Source organism: Canis aureus, chromosome 15 (genome assembly GCF_053574225.1).
Source record: "Canis aureus isolate CA01 chromosome 15, VMU_Caureus_v.1.0, whole genome shotgun sequence".
NCBI classification, from domain to species: Eukaryota; Metazoa; Chordata; class Mammalia; order Carnivora; family Canidae; genus Canis; species Canis aureus.
The window spans coordinates 21,239,542-21,259,162 of NC_135625.1; the positions used below are offsets into that span (position 1 = coordinate 21,239,542).

The window sequence follows — 19,621 nt, forward strand, 5'->3', positions numbered from 1 at the left end:
ATTCTCATAGTATTTTTAAATCTTCTTAGAAATGCCTTTCTTTGTTAATTTGTAAGCCAGCAATTAACCTCATTTTATCAAATACTGTTTTTGGCCACTTTATTATATATTTTATTTATTTACTAGACTTGATTCTGAGTGACTTTTGGCTGCTCTCGAGGGAATGTTGCAAGAGCAATCTAAAGAATTTCCCTAAACTACTGAAGACAATTTGAAAGATTTCAGTGGAATAAGAGCATGTAGCTTCATCAAATGCAACACTAGCTATTTTGACCTACCAATACTGATTTGGATGTAAAACGTTCTGGGATGTTCGGTGAATTCACAGCCTTCATTCATGGAGCTTGTTTGTCTTTTTTTTTCAAAGATGTTATTTACTTACTTTAGAGAAAGAGAGCTGAGCAGCAGGGAGGAGCAGAGACGGAGAAGGAGATAATCTCCAGCAGATTCCACTGGAGTGGCATAGCCATGTGACCCCAGAGATCTCCCCCTAAACTGAAACCAAGAGTTGGACACTCAACCAACTGAGCCAGCCAGGCGCCTCTGTCTTCATTTTTTGTTGAAGACTTTGTATAACATTCCTAGAGTTAATGAGATGTGTCTAGAGGAAATATAAATATTATGTTAACCAGAAGAGATTTGCATTTGCGAAGGCGGCTGGCTGTGACCTAAGTATAATGTTTAAGACTAAACTGTCTAATATAAGCTTGATTATAATGTAATAAATCATCATTCTGAAAAATTTTTTTCTTGTTTTCTTAAATTACACAATATTGACTTTTTTTTCTGGAGCGAGAAATGGCACTGCCAATTACTTATATTAGATTTTAAAAAGCCAAATCGAATTTAGCTGATATTTGAGCAGTGGAATTCAGATTTACGAGGAGTCCATTGCAAGAAGAGAGCTGTTGTCATTTTTCTCTTTCTGGCATTTAAAAGAAATTACATTTGTTAATTATTCAACTGAAGTGTTCATTTTAAGGAGGCCATGTCTTTTCAGAATCTGATTCTTGACTCTGATTCTTAATGTGCTACACAAAAGCCAAAGAGCCACACTGGTACTAGTGTACATTCCAAGCGTCTTGCTTCCAGCTTTAAAATGTAGAGAATTCAGAAGCTAATCCTTTTTGTCAGAGATGAGATTTCATGCCTTTTTTGTTCTTCATCTTCCTCTCTTTTCAGAATGAAATTCCACAATTAGTTGGTGAAATTTACCAGAATTTCTTTGTGGAAAGCAAAGAAATATCTGTGGAAAAATCACTTTACAAAGAAATCCAGCAGTGTCTTGTAGGAAATAAAGGTATTGAAGTGTTCTACAAAATCCAGGGAGATGTTTATGAGACCCTAAAAGATAGGTATTACCCATCATTTATTGTCAGTGACCTGTATGAGAAACTGATGATAAAAGAGGAAGAGAAACATGTCTCACAGTTGATTTCCAGCAAGGATGAACTGGTGAGTCACATTTAATTTTCTCCTCCCTTCTCAGTGGTTAAGCTTCAAAAATATAACTAGATGGGCCATTGTATAAGCTGAATTTGGTTTGCTTCTTGATCCGTTAAGTATAGGACTTTAAGTAGAACTTACACACTTCTTCCCTTGTTCTTGTGGACAACTGACTACCACCGCCTTGTGTTGAGTCCGAGACCTCACCACCCCCTCTCTACCTGAGACACACCCTGAAAACACAAAGGCAGAAAGTCTGCAGGGTGGGACATTTGTGGCTTAGGCCAGGTAAGAGAATCAGTAGGATTTAGAGCAGCATGAGAATAGACAAAGGATGGGGAAGTGAGAGAGGGAGAATGTGGAAGGAGTTACAGAAATATTTTGAAATTGAAAAAAATCAGATATAAGTAAGATGTTCCAAAGAAAACCTTGCTCAACTACACCTGAAGTCTAATTAAGTGCACGGTCATTTAATTGGAGAGCCTTAGTTGCCACCTATCATTTACTATTAATGATTTATATGAGTTTTAAGATTTGTGAAGGTGCAAAGAAAAATGTGTTTTATAGTTTCCCTACTTGGAAAGATTATAATTTATCTTGGATTTTTTCCTGCCCAGTTATATCTCAATCTCTGAGGAATCAAGTGCTTGTTCCTTTTTTTTTTTTAATTGGAGTTCAATTTGCCAACATATAGCATATCACCCAGTGCTCATCCCTTCAAGTGCCCCCCTCAGTGCCCATCACCCAGTCACCCCAACCCCCCATCCACCTCCCCTTCCACTAGCCCTTGTTCATTTCCCAGAGTTAGGAGTCTCTCATGTTCTGTCTCCCTCACTCATTTTCTCTCCTTTCTCCTTTATTCCCTTTCACTATTTTTTATATTCCCCAAATGAATGAGACCATATGTTTGTCCATCTCCAATTGACTTATTTCACTCAGCATAATACCCCCTCCCCAGTTCCATCCTCAAGTGCTTGTTCTTAATGGTGTTAGAAGTCAGTAACTCTGAAATTCATTCCTTCAGACTTTTTAAAATACTTATTACTTAGTTCTTTACACTTCAGTGTATAACACCACCAAAAGTGGCCCAAAAGTCATTAACTCGTTGCATCTGATTTTTAAGATAGGTCAATTTTTAAAATATTTTTAATTTTTTTTGGTCAGTTTAACTGTGTTATCTCTCTACCTCAAAAATTAAAATGGTTAATTTGCAAATGCTATAGAAGAGGTTATTCAAATTAATTGAAATTGTCAGTACCCAACAGATAAATTGAATAAAGTCTTAAACTGACAGTTAATATGAATGGTAATAGTAAACAAACCTGAAGAATTTTCCAATTTCACCTAGGACTCAAGGGAAATATGTATCATTGACCTTTTGAAAACTCCTACTCTTTGTAACGTAATCCCACTTCTAAAAATTTAAGACCATAACTAAAGGGTAGAAAAGCTTTTGTATAATGGAATTGGTTTTGGTCCTTTTGGGATTCCAAGTCCACAGAATCAACCCAGAACAGGAAGAGCAGTAGTAGGAGCAGTAGGAGTATGCCTCAGTGTACTGTCAACTCCTAGGATACTAGACAGCCAAAAATTATAATTTTGAAGACTGTAATTAATACCCTCAAAATATGCGGCATCATAAATTATATGGAAAAAACAGAATACCTGTCTGTGTAGAATTATGTCATGATATGTAAACTCACAGACAAGGATTTAAAAGACCCTACGAAAATAAAAACAGCTTGGTTTTCTAGAATTATTAATACTTCACTTGTTTGGAAAAAAATTATATTATACTGTTTGTTACAATTAACTAAAAATTGGAGGAAAAAATTCTGGAAGAATGTGCAAGAGTATAAACACAGGAGAAGCCTGTTCTCAGCAGTTCTTTACAGTACCCCGCATAAATCTATTCTATACGCTGTTGGTGATCTCTTCCAGATTTTTCAGTGACACAGTTCTTTATGAATATTGTTGCTTTGAAATACTACCATTTTACTTGTAAAATGATCTGTTGATTTCTAAAATACATCTTCAAGAGAAGGACTGAACAAAGTGTATACTGGAAATACTTTCACTAATGGGAATTTGGAAATTTTATTTTAAAAGGACTTGTGTGAGTTTTCTATAATATTCTTTGGAGCTGGAAAGGAAACCATAGTACCTCAGCGTCTTTGTCCCAGATTGGGCCCAGAACATTCGAGTTGAGCTGGGCAGAGAATTCAGTTGCCTTCCCTTGTTCTAAGCAGATTCCCTTGGGTACCGTTTGGAAGATAGTGGTATAGAATCCACCTCCCCACCCCACACATCTCCACTTAAAAGGGCTATTAAATGTTTATTTTTTCAGGCTATTAAATATTTATTTTCAGGCTATTAAATGTTTATTTTTTCGCTGCAATCCTGAACACCAGTTACTTTGGTTCCAAATAACTTTGGTTTGTTACTTTGCTGAGGAAAAGCAGTGCTTTCTGCCATAGAGCCTTTCCTTAGTGGAATCCAGTACTTGGGGCACAGTGTGGTGTAATGATAGAGAACCTACACGCTAGGCAATGATCGCTGAACAGTCCAACGTTAGAAGATAGTGTGATTCATGTGACTTTGTCCCCCAGGGCCCGGCGAGCGAGACTGGCGAGGAAGCTGTAGAGGAAGGTACCAGTCGGATTAATGAACAAGCCAGCTTTGCTGTAAACAAACTACGAGAACTAAATGAGAAACTTGAATATAAAAGGCAAGCTCTAAATTCTATTCAAAATGCACCAAAACCTGACAAGAAGGTAACTCTTGCTTTCAAGGTTGTCTTTGAAAGTTTCCATTTTTCTGATTTGATGAAATAGTTTTCAGTTTATGTTGCAAAGCATCACGATTTCCCTAAAAAGAATTTTAAGCTGTGAGTTCCATTGTTACTTTTTTTTGCTTCTAGTACGGAATGAGAAAAACACTTGTCATTAATCTTCCATCTGGGGTTTTCCCCCAGTCATCAGCGGTGAGTGGTTCTGTGTCTTCTCACCTGGCTCCCTGCAGGCCTTTTGCAGAAAAGGGCAAAGCATTTCTTTTTTTTTTTTTTTTGCCAGACTCATTTCTGGAAGTAAATTAACTCTGCGAGGACAATCTTTTTAATTTTATTTTTCTTTCAAATACTGCGAATCACAGTTTAGAGAACCTCACAGAATTACGCAAGAAATAAATTGGCTAAAAGCCAACAGAATTGGAAAGTTTAAAAATGTAAACAGCATCTCCCTAACTGGCATTTTGCAAACCCAAGCAGTGGTGTGGCTTTTTGCTTTGTGGTTATGCCTCTTCAGAGTCCAACAGGGAATGTCTCTAATATTGGCACAGCTGATGCTCTTCAGTCTGCCAAACTGAGCTCGTCTGGTAATTTCTGAGTGTGTGTTCAGCAACATAAGTTATGAGTAAATGTATGATGCTGTGCCGGTCACTGTGGGGAATCAGTGATACACAGAGCCTGACGTGCCTTTAGGGAGCAAACATGCTGTGGTCAAACCAAAGCCTGCTCACGTGGAAATGAAGCAGATAGTTTACAGCCCTGGCTGATGATGAAATGCAGGGCACGGTTTAGGCCGGGAGGGCTTCCTGTAGGCTTTTTGAGCAAGGAAAGAGTCCTTGTAGCCTGCATGTTCAGGAGAGTTTTGGGGCAAAGCTTCTGCCCTCAAACCACAGAATTACATATCCTTATGGGTTTTCTCATGAAAGAGATCCAAGGGAATGATGAGCATAGCTTTTTTTTTTTAAATAAAATTACTTATTTTTTAAAAAAAACTGTGGCAAAATATACATAACATAAAAGTTAACCATTGTAGGTGTAGAGTTCAGTGTCTGTATATTCACTCTGTTATGCAGACGTCACTACCATCCATCTATAGAACTCCTTTCATATGGCAAAACTGAAACCACCCTGTACCCAGGAAGTAGTATTTCCCATTCCTCCCTCCCCAGCCCCCTAGGAACCACCATTCTACTTTCTTTCTCTTATGGCTTTAACTCCTCTGAAATACATCATGAGTGGAGTCATACAGTATTCATTGTTTGTGACTGGCTTTTTTCACTTAGCATAATGTCTTCAAGGTTCATTCGTATACCGTGTGTCAAAATTTCCTTCCTTTTTAAGGCTGAGTAATTTTCCATTGTATGTATATACAGCATTGTGTTCATCCATTCACTCGTCAGTGGAAATTTGGTTTGCTTCCACCCTTTAAGTATTGTGAATAATGCTGCCTCAAACATGAGGGTGCAAATAGCTTTTCAAGATGTTGCTTTCAGCTCTTTTGAATATGTACCCAGAAGTGAATTGCTGGGTCATATGGTAATTCTGTTTTTAATTCTTAGAAGAGGGCGCCTGGTGGTGGCTCAGTGGTTGAGCCTCTTGCCTTTGGCTCAGGTCGTGATCCTGGGTTCCTGGGAGGGAGTCCCACATTGGGCTCCCTACGGGGAGCCTGCTTCTCCCTCTGCCTATGTCTCTGCGTCTCTCTCTGAGTCTCTCATGAATAAATAAATTTTTAAAATCTTTAAAAAAACATTCGTAGAGAAATCTCCATACTATTTTCTGTAATGGTGGCACCACTCGAAACCTTCTCACCAATAGTGCATACAGTTTCTAATTTCTGTATGTTTTCACCAGTAATTGTTGTTTTTCACTTTTTTGATAGTAACCATCCTAATGGGTGTATCATGGTATCTCATTGTGGTTTTGATTTGCATTTCACTAGTGATTAGTTATGTTGAGTATCTTTTCATGCGCTTTTTGGCCATTTATATATATTTTTTGGAGAAATGCTATTCAAGTCCTTTGCCCATTTTTGAATCAGACTGTTTGGTTTTTAAGTTTTAAGAGTTCTCTATATATTCTGGATGTTAATACCCTATCAGATACATGATTTGCAAATATTTTCTCCTATCCTGTGGGTTGCCTTTTTACTGTGTTGATAGTATTCTTTGCACAAAAGTTTTAAATTTTTATGAAGTCCAATTTTTCTATATTTTGCTGTCTGTGCCTTTGGTGTCATAGCCAAGAAACTTTTCCGCTGTTTTCTTCTAAGAATTTATAGTTTTAGCTCTTACGTTTGGGTTTTTTATCCAGTTTGAGTTGAATTGTTGTCTAGGATGTTAGGTAAGGGTCCAGCTTCATTATTTTGCATGTGGATATCCAGTTTTCTCAGCATTATTTGTTGAAGAGATTGTACTTTTCCCATTGTATGGTGATGGCACCCCTATGAAAAAACCCTTTGACCATATATGCAAAGGTTTATTTCTTGGCTGTCAATTCTGTTCCATTGGTCTACATGTCTGTCTTTATCCCAGTACCATACATTTGATTAGTGTAGCTTTGTAGTAAGTATTGACATCAAGAAGTGTGAGTCCTCCAACTTTGTTCTTTTTCAAGATAGTTTTTGGCTATTCTGTCTCCCTTGAGAGGCCATATATATTTTACAATGGATTTTTCTATTTTTGCAAAAACACACTGGATTTTTTAGAGATTGTGTTCAATCAGTAGGTTGCTTTGTGTAGTACTGACATCTTAGCAATGTTTGTCTTATAATCCATGAACATTTGGAGATCATTCCATACCCATATTTCTTCTTTAATTTCTTTCATCAGTGTTTTGTAGTTTTCACTATAGAAGTTTTTCACTTCCTTATTTAATTTCTAAGTATTTTATTATTTTTAGGCTATTGTAAATGGAATTGTTTTCTTAATTTCCTTTTTGGATTGTCCATTGTTAGTGTAGAGAAATGCAGCTGATTTTTGCCTGTTGATTTTATATCCTGCTACTTTGCTGAATTGTGTAGCATTTTAAGTGGTTTTATAATTCTCAGGATGTTTTTCCTTTGGCAGATTGTTTTCAAGTTGAAGGAGGAAATAATTCTAATAGAGAAAGAACGTACAGACCTACAGCTACACATGGCAAGAACAGATTGGTGGTGTGAGAACCTTGGAATGTGGAAAGCCTCCATCACCAGTGGAGAGGTAGGTCTGACTGCTTTTCCTCCCCATTTATTTTAAGAGTATGACTTTATAAGAGAAGATTCTGTCCCAGAGAATTACGGTTGAGGGTAGGACACCTATGTTTGTTCTCATAGACTACATTTATTCTCTTTCCTTCTCCACTGTTTTCACTGTCTCATCCATGACTGTGGACTTGGGGTAGATGTGATCTCACTCCACTTCAGGTTGTCCTTATTCACTGGAATTGTAAGCAACTTCCACAGAGAGACAGTTAATGCCTCTGAATTGCCATTTTATTTTTCCATTGAGGGCTAAAATAAAATGGAAGGCACTACTTGAAATTTGGTGGTGAAAAATTAAAAATTTAAGTGTTTCTGATTGCTCCATTCTCCTGACTTCATTTACAAATTTCAGTTGCTCTAAGATCTTTAATAATGAATATTTTTTCCTTTGAATTAGAAAATATTTTGCTATTCTTTGAGGGAGATGGGTAACAGTTTTCAGAATATACTAGATCTCTTTTGTCTGTAAAAATAATTTATTTTCAAGGAGAGATGTATATGGGCATTTACGTTGTTAATGTTTACAACTTCTTCATTACAACTTGCCCTACTCTGCGTCCTGTGGAAATCTGGAGATGAAGGTCAGGTCCACACGAATGACAAGATCACGAGTAACATAGAGTTAATGTCATACTATTTTTTTTTAATTTAATTGCCCAACATATAGTAAATCATTAGTTTCAGATATAGTTTTCAATAATTCATCCGTTGTATATAACACCCTGTGCTCACGTTCACACTCTTACTGTGGTATGGGAAATTCCAATTACTTGGAATTCACAGTCGTAATAAGTTCACCTCTAGGTTAGATAGCAGACAAAGCACATTCTCCAAGAGCTCCCATGAAAGCATCCATATTACGTGAGTGCTGAACCAAGTGCTTCACCATGGCTCTAGTACTTGTTAGCACTGCTATTAAGGTAAGCTGCCAGAGTTTGTTGTGACACCTTGGTCACAGAAAAGATCGTGGACATGGACATGGAGGAGTCTCCCGACTACCAGGGTTCACAAGGCAATCCCACAGGGGAATGTGTAGAAGAGGTGTCTGCATCATGCCAGATTCTCCTGAGTTCTGATCCTGGCTGACTCCCTTACTAGATGTGTGATCCTAGGATAACCCAGGGATCCTGTGCATGCCCTCACCTCCTGCATCCTCACAGTGGGACAATGGTCCTACCTCACAGGGCTCTGTGCATACTCCGGGAGTCTTGTGTATCTCCTTTGCCTTTCTTACTCTTTGTGTTTAATTCGATTTATGATGCTAGTTCAAGCTTAAATTCATATATGCATGTATTTTCTTTTTGCTTCTTCTCTTAATCTGTTTGTGTATAATAATGGTCTCTCCTGAATTGTGATACTGTGTGTATATGTGTATGTCTTAAGGAATTATAAGGTAGAGGAAAAAAAAAGTGTTTCAATGTAAAATTTCATGAAAATTGAAATCATGGTTTGGGGTTTTTTGTATAGTTTATTATTGAAGTTCAATTTGCCAACATTATAGCATAACACCCAGTGCTCATCCCATCAAGTGCCCCCCCTCAGTGCCCGTCGCCGAGTCACCCCAACCCCCCCACCCACCTCCCCTTCCACTACCCTTAGTTCGTTTCTCAGAGTTAGGAGTCTCTTGTGTTCTGTCTTCCCCTCTGATATTTCCCACTCATTTTCTCTCCTTTCCCCTTAAATCATAGTTTGTTGACTCCAGAAATTAAACTGGAGAAGGCTTTATCCTTTTCTGAGACAGGTTTTGGCATATCTTACATCTGTTTGCTTGCTGTTAATTTGTTTCTTCAAAGAAAATCACGTGATGTTAAGTCGGCTATATTAGTTTTCTTTTGATGTGTAACCAGTTACCACAAATTTCATGGCTTAAAACATACCCACTTATTAGCTCACAGTTCTGTAGGTTGAAAATCCAGCACTGCATGCCTGTGTCCTCTACTCATTGTATCATTAGACTGAAGTCAACATACTGGCCAGACTGAGTTCCTGTCCGGAGACTGGGGAAAAATCCACTTCTAGGCTCATCCAGGTTGTCGGAAGAATTCAGTTCCATGTGTTTCTAGAACCATCTCTGTTCTCTTTTGCTGTTGGTGGAAGCACTGCGGCATCCTTCCACGTGCCCCTCTCCTTCACGCTAGCACCACGTGTGGAATCTTTCTCGCACTTTGGGCCTTGCTCCTCTCCTCTTGCTACTAGCTGCTGCCAGCCCTTAGAGTCTCTGCTCTTAACGGGCTTGTGTGATTGGGTCAAGCCTTACCCGTGGAATCCCACCGTGTTACAGTCAGCCGTCAAAAAACATAACCTGGGATCCCTGGGTAGCGCCAGTGGTTTGGCACCTGCCTTTGGCTCAGGGCGCGATCCTGGAGACCTGGGATCGAATCCCACATCGGGCTCCCGGTGCATGGAGCCTGCTTCTCCCTCTGCCTCTCTCTCTCTCTCTCTCTCTCTCTGTGTGTGTGACTATTGTAAATAAATAAAAATTAAAAAAAAAATAACCTTATTGTGGGAATAGATTCCATCATATTCACCGTCCCAGGGATTATGCAGGACATGTACACTAGGGAGTAGGAAATCTTGGGGGATACTTAAAAATCTTGCCTACCACACATGCTCACCATGCTTTTTGTTGTTGTTTTTGTTTTTTCCAAGGTTACAGAAGAGAACGGTGAGCAAATGCCCTGTTACTTTGTCATGGTAAGCTTACAAGAAGTTGGAGGAGTTGAAACTAAGAACTGGACCGTCCCCAGAAGGCTTAGCGAGTTCCAGAATTTACACAGGAAACTTAGTGAGGTACGAATACTCATAAACACAAGGTGTAGTTACTAAGCACGAAGATGATTAAGAGCTCATTTCAATTTTTACATATAAGGAAACTGATTGACCTTTCTCCTTTGCTGTGGATACTGGCAAAATGGCATTTTCAGCTTGACATTTGGAAATTAACTCATAGACTAAACCATTTAGTGTAAATCCTTCAGGATGAAGAATTGTCTGATCTCTGTCGAGCCTCATAAAACTCCAGAGCTGAAAGAGAGCTAGGGATCATCTAGGGCCACTGATTTTTGTTTTTTTGTTTTTGTTTTTGTTTTTAAGATCTTACTTATTTATTATGAGAGAGAGAGAGAGGCAGAGATACAGGCAGAGGGAGAAGCAGGCTCCAGGCAGGGAGCCCAATGTGGGGCTCTATCCCTGGTCTCCAGGATCATGCCCTGGGCTGAAGGCAGTGCTAAACTGCTGGGCCACCGGGGCTGCCCTAGGGCCACTGATTTTTGAAGCTGCCAGTTGTGACACTTTAGTGGGAAGCGAAATCAATTAATGATGGCAGCGATGGAAAGAACACTGAGTAGGTTGGATTTCAGCACAAAGATAAAGGCAGTCATAAAGTGTGGTTGAAAGTACAGACTCAGGAGCCAGACTGCTTGAGTTGGGATCCTAGCTGTGCTATTTAGAAGCTGTATGACCTGGGTCTTGTCACTGCATCTCTTTCTCTCTCTCCTTCATCAATAAAATACAAATATTGATGGCACCTAAGTCTCTCTCACAGAATTGGTGAGAATTAAGGGAATAAACGTATTCAAAGCATTCATTGTTTCATAGAACTTCTTAGTTTTATATGTGGGTTATGTTCTATATGTGGAAATGCATATATGCATGAGCGGACTGCAACATAGCATGCATTTCCTCTGTGAGTTTTAGTTAAAAATGTCAGCTTCTAATCTAGGTCAGTTGTTTTAAGATGAGAGGAACTGGCCCCAGAGAGTTTGATTGATTTATCACAGGATGTGTTCATAGTGGCCCAACCAGGATTGGAATCCAGGTCATCTTATTTTCCATTCCATCTTTTTATTCTTCCATCTTTCTCCCGAATAGCGTCTTCTCTAACTCTCCTCCTACTGGAGATGACAGCCCTCTTCCCCAGCAACTGTGAAAAGCTCTGGTCACTTCTACTTTTGTTTCTGTTTATTCTCTGGCTCAGAATGAACGGACACTGGTATAATCCTGTGGTCACCTATCAGACTGCTGTTCTGCAAATGAAATATGTCTATTTCCTTTAACATTTTCTCCTAAGGGGATTTTTTTTAAAAAACCTTTTAATAATAATTTAAAAAAACCTTTTAATCACTAACTTATGAATGCTAATAACTTCTTCAAGTGCTTTTAAAAGGATGGTGGCCAAAACTGAGTGTCCTACTAGTTAACCTCTCAGATGGACTGTGGTCACCCTGGTAGTGTGGAAAGCAAAATACCTATCTTAATAAGAAGACTACATTTTCCCAAAAATGTGTGAGTAAAACTGACCCTGCAGAAAAGTGTGTCCTTTGCCCCGTGACAAATCATTGTGAAGCCAAAGTTCAGTATCCGTCCAGTTGCTCATCAAAACAGAAGGAAGAAGAAAAGGGAATTTAGAGGAGATTTTGAAAATAAAATGTGGAAAATGGTCTTTGAAAATCCAAAACAAGTAGCCTGATGCCTTAGAGGGAAAAAACCTTATAAAATTCCAGGTCTTTCCTTTTGTCTCGTCGTCTCATTTTCCTTATCTGTAGCTGATCACTGGGGTTCTTTTCTTACCCTTAGAATTTACTATCATGTGACTTCATTTTTGTGTGTGAACCCTTCATGTTGACAGCTGGGACGGGAAGCACCTTTTCAGGTCCCTGGTGAATTTTAATCTTCCCTTCTGACTCTCACTGCCTGTTTCATTTCTTGAAAATTATACCCCAAATTTGAGCCCTGACTTATCCTTGGGCACATGCCATTGTACTCCTGGTTCTTTAGTGGGCTGTGTGGGAAGGGCTAGTTTTTTCCTTTTCCAGCACCCAAAGCACTTGCATGCCCTTGTTGTGACGGGTCCCATGCCTTCTCTTGCCATGGCCAACCCCATGGGGCACTACTGTGACCCTTCTGTGCATAGATGATGACAAGGGCAGTAGAAACCGTGTCAGGCAAAGTCTGTGCTCACTGACTTTTCAATGCCAGTTGATTTTATTAAATGTATTCATACGGCCCTAGTGCCTTCATAAAGGGCCAGTGTTTGGAAATGGAGGCAAAGTCTGGAACATTTGGAACCTGCTGCCCCCTTGGTGTCTGAGGAGCAGACCGGCAAGTCTGCATAAATCAGCATAAAGAACACAGACTTTGTGGTCAGATGGATCTGGGTTTTAATCCTGACCTTTAATTGTCTCATATGCAAAATAGGAATGATGATCGTTGCCAACTCTTGGAGCTGTTGTTACACGTGCCGTGCTCCTAGCACGATGTCTGGGAGAATGTAGGACTCAATTCACAAGGTGGCTCTTATTATTAACATATCTTATTATGATTAATGTACTTCCACCGTGCAGTTTGCCACTGAAAGGCAGTAATAGTGCGACAAGCCAAGTGACTTTCTTTCCGTTGTTTCCTTTTGTCAACTTGGATCACTTCTCATGGAGACATTGTAAACAAAGTACAGTAGGAAGACCTTCTTCCTGGGAGCCAGGTGTCACGCCGAGAGCGTGGTGCTTCATGGGGATCACATGGATCCACGTGTGAGCCTGGCCTCGGGATTGCCCAGCCCAGACAGTCATGGGCCTAGGGACAAGCTGTAGCTTTTCTCATCACATGTCCTGTTCCTCTCGATCCCTTGAGCCTGATTAGAACAGGCAAGTTTTCAAGGTCTTAAACCTCAAAAAAAAAAAAAAAAGTGCAGGAGGAAGGTACTTGGTTTATTTTGATTATAATTGTAAACTTTTTTTTAAAAACATGAAAATGTGATTCAAGATGTTAATATTTAATGTTTTCTTCCACAGTGTTTCCCTTCTTTAAAAAAAGTCCAGTTGCCTTCTCTTAGCAAGCTGCCTTTCAAATCTATAGATCACAAGTTTATGGAAAAATCAAAGAATCAATTAAATAAATTTTTACAGGTAAGCAATTGAAAAGTTTTGGATATGAGAGGAAAATTTAGTTATTTGGGGTTAAACTGTCGTCATCCTAAGAGCTTGCTTGTTCACTTCCCATTCTCATACGTCATACCAGGTCCTCACAATATCGTTGTGGTTTGTTTATAATTAAATATACCCCCCACACACACAAAATGTAAAGTATAAAAAATATGAAATACGTACAGTACAGCTATCTTGTGTGCAGCTTTATCCTTTTCCCCTGAGCACACCCTGTAACTAGCACCCAGGCCAGGAAACAGTATCATCAGTACCGTCCTGCCACCTTCCCATCATTGCCCCTGGCCCAGGGGCGGTCACGATCCTGACAACTAGCCACACAGACGGACTTGTGTTTGAACTTCATATAAATGGAATCATGCAATGTGGACGCCTTTGTGCCTGACGGCCTTCACTCAGCAGCTGCGTTCAGGGGATCCGTCCATAGAGCTTGTTCTGGTTGTAGATGATTTGTCTTCACTACTATGTAGGTTTGTCACTGTGCGGATACACTACAGTCCATTCATCCCATTGTTGACGAGCGTCTGGACAGTTTCCAGGTGAGGCCATCAGGGGCAGGCTGCTAGAAGCTTCCAGCATTTGTCTTTTGGTGAATATATGCTGTGTGATACTTACAGGTCTGGGTTTCTTAGTTGGTCCAAGTGGTTGTAGCTGGTTTTTCACTGTCACCACAGCGTGGAAGGGTTCCGATTGCTCCCCATGCTCACCTCCACCTCTTTCCTGCCGGTTTCTTAGTCATCCTGGTGGGTCTGTGTGCTTGCTGGTCCTTCCCTGATGGCTTAGGAAGTAGGGCACCAGTCTGGGTTGCGTTGGCCACATGGATGTTTCTCTTTGTGAAATGTTTGCTCAGGTTGAGTCTGCACCTCCGTTCCGTTGCCTGTCTCTTCCACAGTGCTTTGTGGGAGTTCTGCGTGTGATCCGGATGGGAGTCTCTCGTCAGACCACTTCTGGGGCAAATATCTTCTCCCTTTCTGTGGATGGCCTTTTCACTCTCATGATTTCTTTTCGTGAACAGATGTTCTCAGTTTTAATTTAGCCCAACATATCAATTTTATCTTTTATGGTTATGCCTTAGTGCTTGATGAGAAATCTTTGCCTGCTCTGAGGCCCTAAAGATATTCTCCTAATTTCCTCTAAATGCTTTATTGTTTGCCTTCAGTCCATTTTAGATAATAAGGCCAAAGGTGTATTATCCTTCATAGCAACCACTATTTATTTTTCCTTAGTGGGGCCCTCTGTATTCGGAGTCTAGTTAAGTTACTCAGACCACAAACCCCAAAGCCCTTATGGTTTTTGGAGGCATGGAACTTGGCCTCATGAGACACTTTCTGCCTATGTAGTAGTAGCTAGAAGTCTTGGGATTCTAAATAATGGCTGTTGCCAAATTCTTAGTAAAGGCTTTATTAAAACGTAGTTGTCCAATCAGAAGTGTTGGATCTTTGTTAAAGTAGGTATGCTTAGGTCAGAGTTGCTTTGAAAGCATTAGTTTCTTTTTTTCCATGTATTCCTATCTTCCTCTGTCTCTCTTTTTATATATATATACTTTTATAAATATCTTATATACATTATATATTTATATATGATATTTATTTAAATAAATATAATATGAATATTAATATAAACAATATATTATTTATATATAAATATATAGATATACATATTTGTATGTATATATGTATCCTAAAGTTTTTCTAAGGTGCAAATTATTTTATTTCCTGAGGGAAGCTTTTATTTTATGATATCATAAAATATAAATGTGTGTGTATATAATGTTTAATGTAATATAATATAAATTTCCCTGAGGAAATAAAATAATTTACACCTTACAAAAACTCTGTGAGTTTAATTATGGCAGAACTGGTTTGGAGAATCATCAGTGTTTAAGTGCTCTTACAAGAGCATTTGAAACTGAAATACTCCCATTTTGATGCCGATTCAGAATGTCTAGGAAATAAACCCACTCCAACACAGTACCTGATTAAGTCATTCGGATGAACTGAAGATCTTGTGTGTGAAACAGACGTGTGTTATTCAAAATCCAAGCTTTTTAAGCTTCAAGTGTGTAGCTTGGGAACGCTCCAGTTGACTCTCTTGTTGCCTTCCAGCCTCTGCTGTTGGGAGGGCCTCCGTTTGTTTGGCCTTCCCTGCTGTGCCGCAGACCCCACGCTCTGTGCCTGCCCTTTCGGGGGTGCAGGGGGGGGGCGCACACGTGCCCTTATTGGATTGTTGGTGATGGAAGTGGGTTAGCGAGTTCTGCTGCTGTGTCAACAGAAACTGCACTCTGAGGCCCTGCTGTTAGGTCGTGGGGACCATAGCAAGGCGAGCTAAGCCAGATGAAACAGTGGTTTCTAGGGACTAGGGACCTTCTGTCTTTTAATCAAGAGGATTTTAAGTCAGAAAGTAATGTTTTGGACTATTTTTCATTTCCGCAGAGACTGTTAATAAAGTCCTAACCATCGAATAGATTTAGGTCCTACAGCAGACTGTAGTTTCAAAGTATTATCCCACCAGCCACAAACAGGAAAAGTAAGGTGCAGAATGTTTACTTAGTCTTTTATTGGGTGCACAGGACCTTCCAGGAAAAGGAATTCCACTGAGTGTATGTTTACTTTCATGTCTATTTATGAAAAATGGTTCCCTGGTGAAGCATACTCATTGCACAGATATTTAATAATCTAGCTCGTCATTCCTGGCCATACCACTGCTAGCTCTGTCTTCATTCCTGCTGCCACCTTCCCCTGTCCTACTCACAGACGTGCACTCCCCTCCAGTGGCGCCCTGCCCTGCTGCTGGGTGTGCGCGTGCTGTGCACTTGGCCTGGAACGCCTTACCCCTTTCCCCATCACCCACCCACTAGTGAGATCTTCACTAGAATGGAATAACATCTTGTAAGTGTTTGGGGGGAAACGAGTTGGGAATGGCTTGCCATCCCCAGAGAGCTTGAAAAGGATTAGACCCCAATTACACCTTGCCCCACCAACATCGGTGAGAATTTCTTAAGTTTTCCTATGTACTTAAATTATTTTCCTTCATAATAGAATACAATTTAGGCCAAAGTCTTATCACCCTTAATGATTTCTTTATTTATGTTGATTGTATTAAGTTTGAGACTTATCCTTGTGATCATTTCGTACTATTTTATGAAATAGTGCTGGAGTATAGATTAGCTAAAGGTAATCAAGTTAGAGAATATCTCATGCCTTCTAATCCATCTGTATGAACCCTTCATACTCCTCAAAAGGAATAAAGGCCTATTTATTGGGCTCTGGGGCCAGGGAGGCAGTAGTGACACCAGCTCCTCTTGCCCCGTAACCTTCGCTCCATCTGAGGCAGAGCTCGCCCATTTCCAGACCAGCCTTCCACAGGACAAAGGAAGCTAACAACCAGGGAATGTTGGTCGTCCCCCTCCCCTGTCCCCAGTGAGGGAGAGTGGGATGTTCTCACAGGTGCACGCCTATGCCAGGGAAGGTCGTAGAGTTGATTGGATTTCAACCTTCGCCTGAACAAACGTAATATGACTGTCCTGGACTCAAGTCCTCCAAGATTCGATCTTAACCTCTCCTGCCACCCCAGGCTCTGACATCAGAGGTGCTGTGTGCTCCAGTGTCCCTCTCTCCCAAGGGGATTATGTCGTAAATGGGGCACTATTTCCCACTGGTCTTATTATTCCTAAACCCTGTATCTTTCTTTTTTCTTCAAGTTTTTATTTAAATTCCAGTAGCTAACGTGCACTGTCCTATTGGTTTCTGGTGTACAGTGTAGTGACTCAACACTCCCATACGATGCCCAGCGCTCATCACAGCAGGTGCACCCCTTCATCCCTATTCACCTACGTCCATCCCCCCACCCCTCCCCTCTGGGAGCCACCAGCTGTCTAGAGTTAAGAGGCAGTTTTTTGGTTTGCCGCTCTCTTTTTATCCCATTGCTTGTTTGTTTTGTTTCTTAAGTTCCACATAGGAGTGAACTCACATTAAACCCTGACTCTTTTAATACTAGACATTTAGACATTCCTGTGGTCACATTGTTAATCTCCCTGTCCTGTCAGTAGCACTTGCTTGTACATAAACTTAATTTATGTTCTTTCCTATCTCCAAAGGCTGGACAAGCACATAAAGAACTTTAGGAAGTTTCTAGTTCAAGGGCTAATAAAAGCAGTTATGTAATTATGTAAACAAGGACTGCTTGGAAGATGGCAGCACAGTGAGAAAAGTCCTGCCTAGCAGACAGTGCCATGTGACAGCTCACAGTGCTCTTTTTCAGCTGATGTACAAAGTCTGAACACAGCCATGGGAGGGTGGTCGAGTGGGATCCTTGTCAAATATGTAAACAGTGTCAAAGATATAAACTGCTCCAACACCCCAGTGGTCCCTGGGTCTGCGAGCTGTGTGCAAAGCGGGAGTTGTTTGTTGCACTGAGCAGTGCAAACCGCAGTGAGTCCTGTTGTCCACATGGCATCTCCTGCAGGCAGGATGATAAGGGTGCTCCAGCTAACCTGGAGAGGGTTGCTTGCAATTAAGATCATTGGAATTAGTCTGATGTGTTCTGTTTCAGGGGCAGAGGGAAAAGGTTTGGGGTTCGGCATTATGAAAATAAACCCCCATTACAGTCATTTGCACCTTGCTTGCCTTTATTGGTGGTGGTTTCCAGCAGCACGCATCTATTCCTCCGTAAGAGTAATGGACCCTCTTTCCTCCGCAGAATCTGCTTTCAGATGAAAGACTGTGTCAGAGTGAAGCACTTTATGCCTTTTTGAGCCCTTCTCCTGACTACCTCAAGGTGATTGATGTGCAGGGGAAAAAACCCACTTTTTCATTATCCTCATTTTTGGAAAGACTTCCTCGTGACTTCTTCTCCCATCAAGAGGTGAGCTGTCGGGATGCCTGGGTGGCTCAATCGGTTAATTGTCTGCCTTTAGTTCTCATGATCCTAGGGTTTTGGGATCGAGTCCCATGTCAGGCTCCCAGCTCAGTGGGGACTCTGCTTCTCCCTCTCTCCATTGCTTAGGTGCCCTATCTCTCGCTATCTCTTGCTCTCTCAAATAAATAAAATCTTAAAAAAAGAGGTGAGCTGTCGAAAGGTTGTGCCATTTTTGCAGCAGATTTAGGGGAATGTCTTTTTGAAGGTTTTTTGAAGTACCGAATATTTGTTGAAAGCATGCTATTAATGAGGGAAAAGGCAAATACATTCATTGTCAGTTACAATCGCTGTTATGTTTTGGGGACACCCGCTTGTGCTCCCTTACAAGCTACTTGCAAGAGTTAAGATACAGAGAAGAGCAATAACAAGGCTGGTAAGTGAAATGTGGCTGGGAGGTTGTAGGGGAGCCCCTGTAAAAGCCGTAGGCCAGCAGTCCAGAGGTGGGGTCACCATGAGAGGCAGCTGGAGGTCGTATTGAAGGTCGGGATAGAGGGACAGTCAGGGGGTCGTTGGACTGGAAAGGAAGGCTTCTGGAGTGGGCTGATGGGATATTCTGAAGCAAGATGAGTTTGGAGTGACATACATGGGTAGAGAAGCGAGTAGAGGGAGAGACTGCAGACATTTGGCGATTCTGTGTTCTGGACCTCAGGCTTCCCTGCAGAGTAAGCTCCTCACTCAAGTTTGGGCCATTGAAGCCCCTTCTTGTGGCTCTTCAGCTAATTGCACAAGACCATCCTGGAAATTGGCGTCTCTTTATAGAGACATTCATTGCCTCCTTGGTGCTGGTTGCTAAAGGCCACTGCCTCTTCAGCAGGATTGGTTTAATGAATTTGGACAGAAGGAGCTGATGATGGAAAAGAATGTGCTGTTTCCCTGCCTTCTGAGCCAGGAGAAATCTGTGCACAGCGCAGAGCGCATCTGCACCGTGCTCGGGTCTCTGTGTGCAAACCTGCTTCCCTCACCAGCATCTCTCCCGCCTGGGCCCTTTGGCAGCCGTATTTGCAGGGTCTGGCCACACCCGCTTAGCTTGCCCGCATGACCTCTCCATTTATTCCTGAGCCTCTGGGAGTTTACATGTGGCTCAATCAGTCTATGAGATTGGTGTCTGAAGGTGAGTGCGGGGGCCACGTCCAGTGGCTTCCTCTCCCGTTTACCCTCCGTCCACCTGTCGCAGCATCCGATGTTGCTGTGAGGTGACTTCCCAGCTCTCTGTGACTTCTCCGCCCTCTCCTCTGCTCATCTAGTCCCTACAGTGCTGTCATTAGCCCTCTGCTTGGGCCCCAGCTTCAGCTGTTG

At 41.0% G+C, this 19,621-nt stretch overlaps 1 protein-coding gene across 6 annotated transcripts in view; it reads left to right on the top strand.

Moving 5' to 3' along the window:
- SNX25 (sorting nexin 25) overlaps positions 1-19,621 on the top strand; it is a 142,796-nt gene that overhangs the window by 113,230 nt on the left and 9,945 nt on the right. For 5 of the 6 annotated variants that reach the window (XR_013352685.1, XM_077848721.1, XM_077848717.1 and 2 more), the window contains 6 exons: positions 1,183-1,455; positions 4,056-4,220; positions 7,297-7,428; positions 10,119-10,259; positions 13,259-13,372; positions 18,107-18,271. Coding sequence is in view for 4 of the 6 variants with exons in the window: in XM_077848721.1 (XP_077704847.1) it covers positions 1,183-1,455; positions 4,056-4,220; positions 7,297-7,428; positions 10,119-10,259; positions 13,259-13,372; positions 18,107-18,271 (990 nt within the window). In the remaining 2 variants the exon portion in view is untranslated. Of the gene's footprint in view, positions 1-1,182; positions 1,456-4,055; positions 4,221-7,296; positions 7,429-10,118; positions 10,260-13,258; positions 13,373-18,106; positions 18,272-19,621 lie in introns of those variants that run through there. The other variant, XR_013352686.1, reaches the window with a different exon arrangement.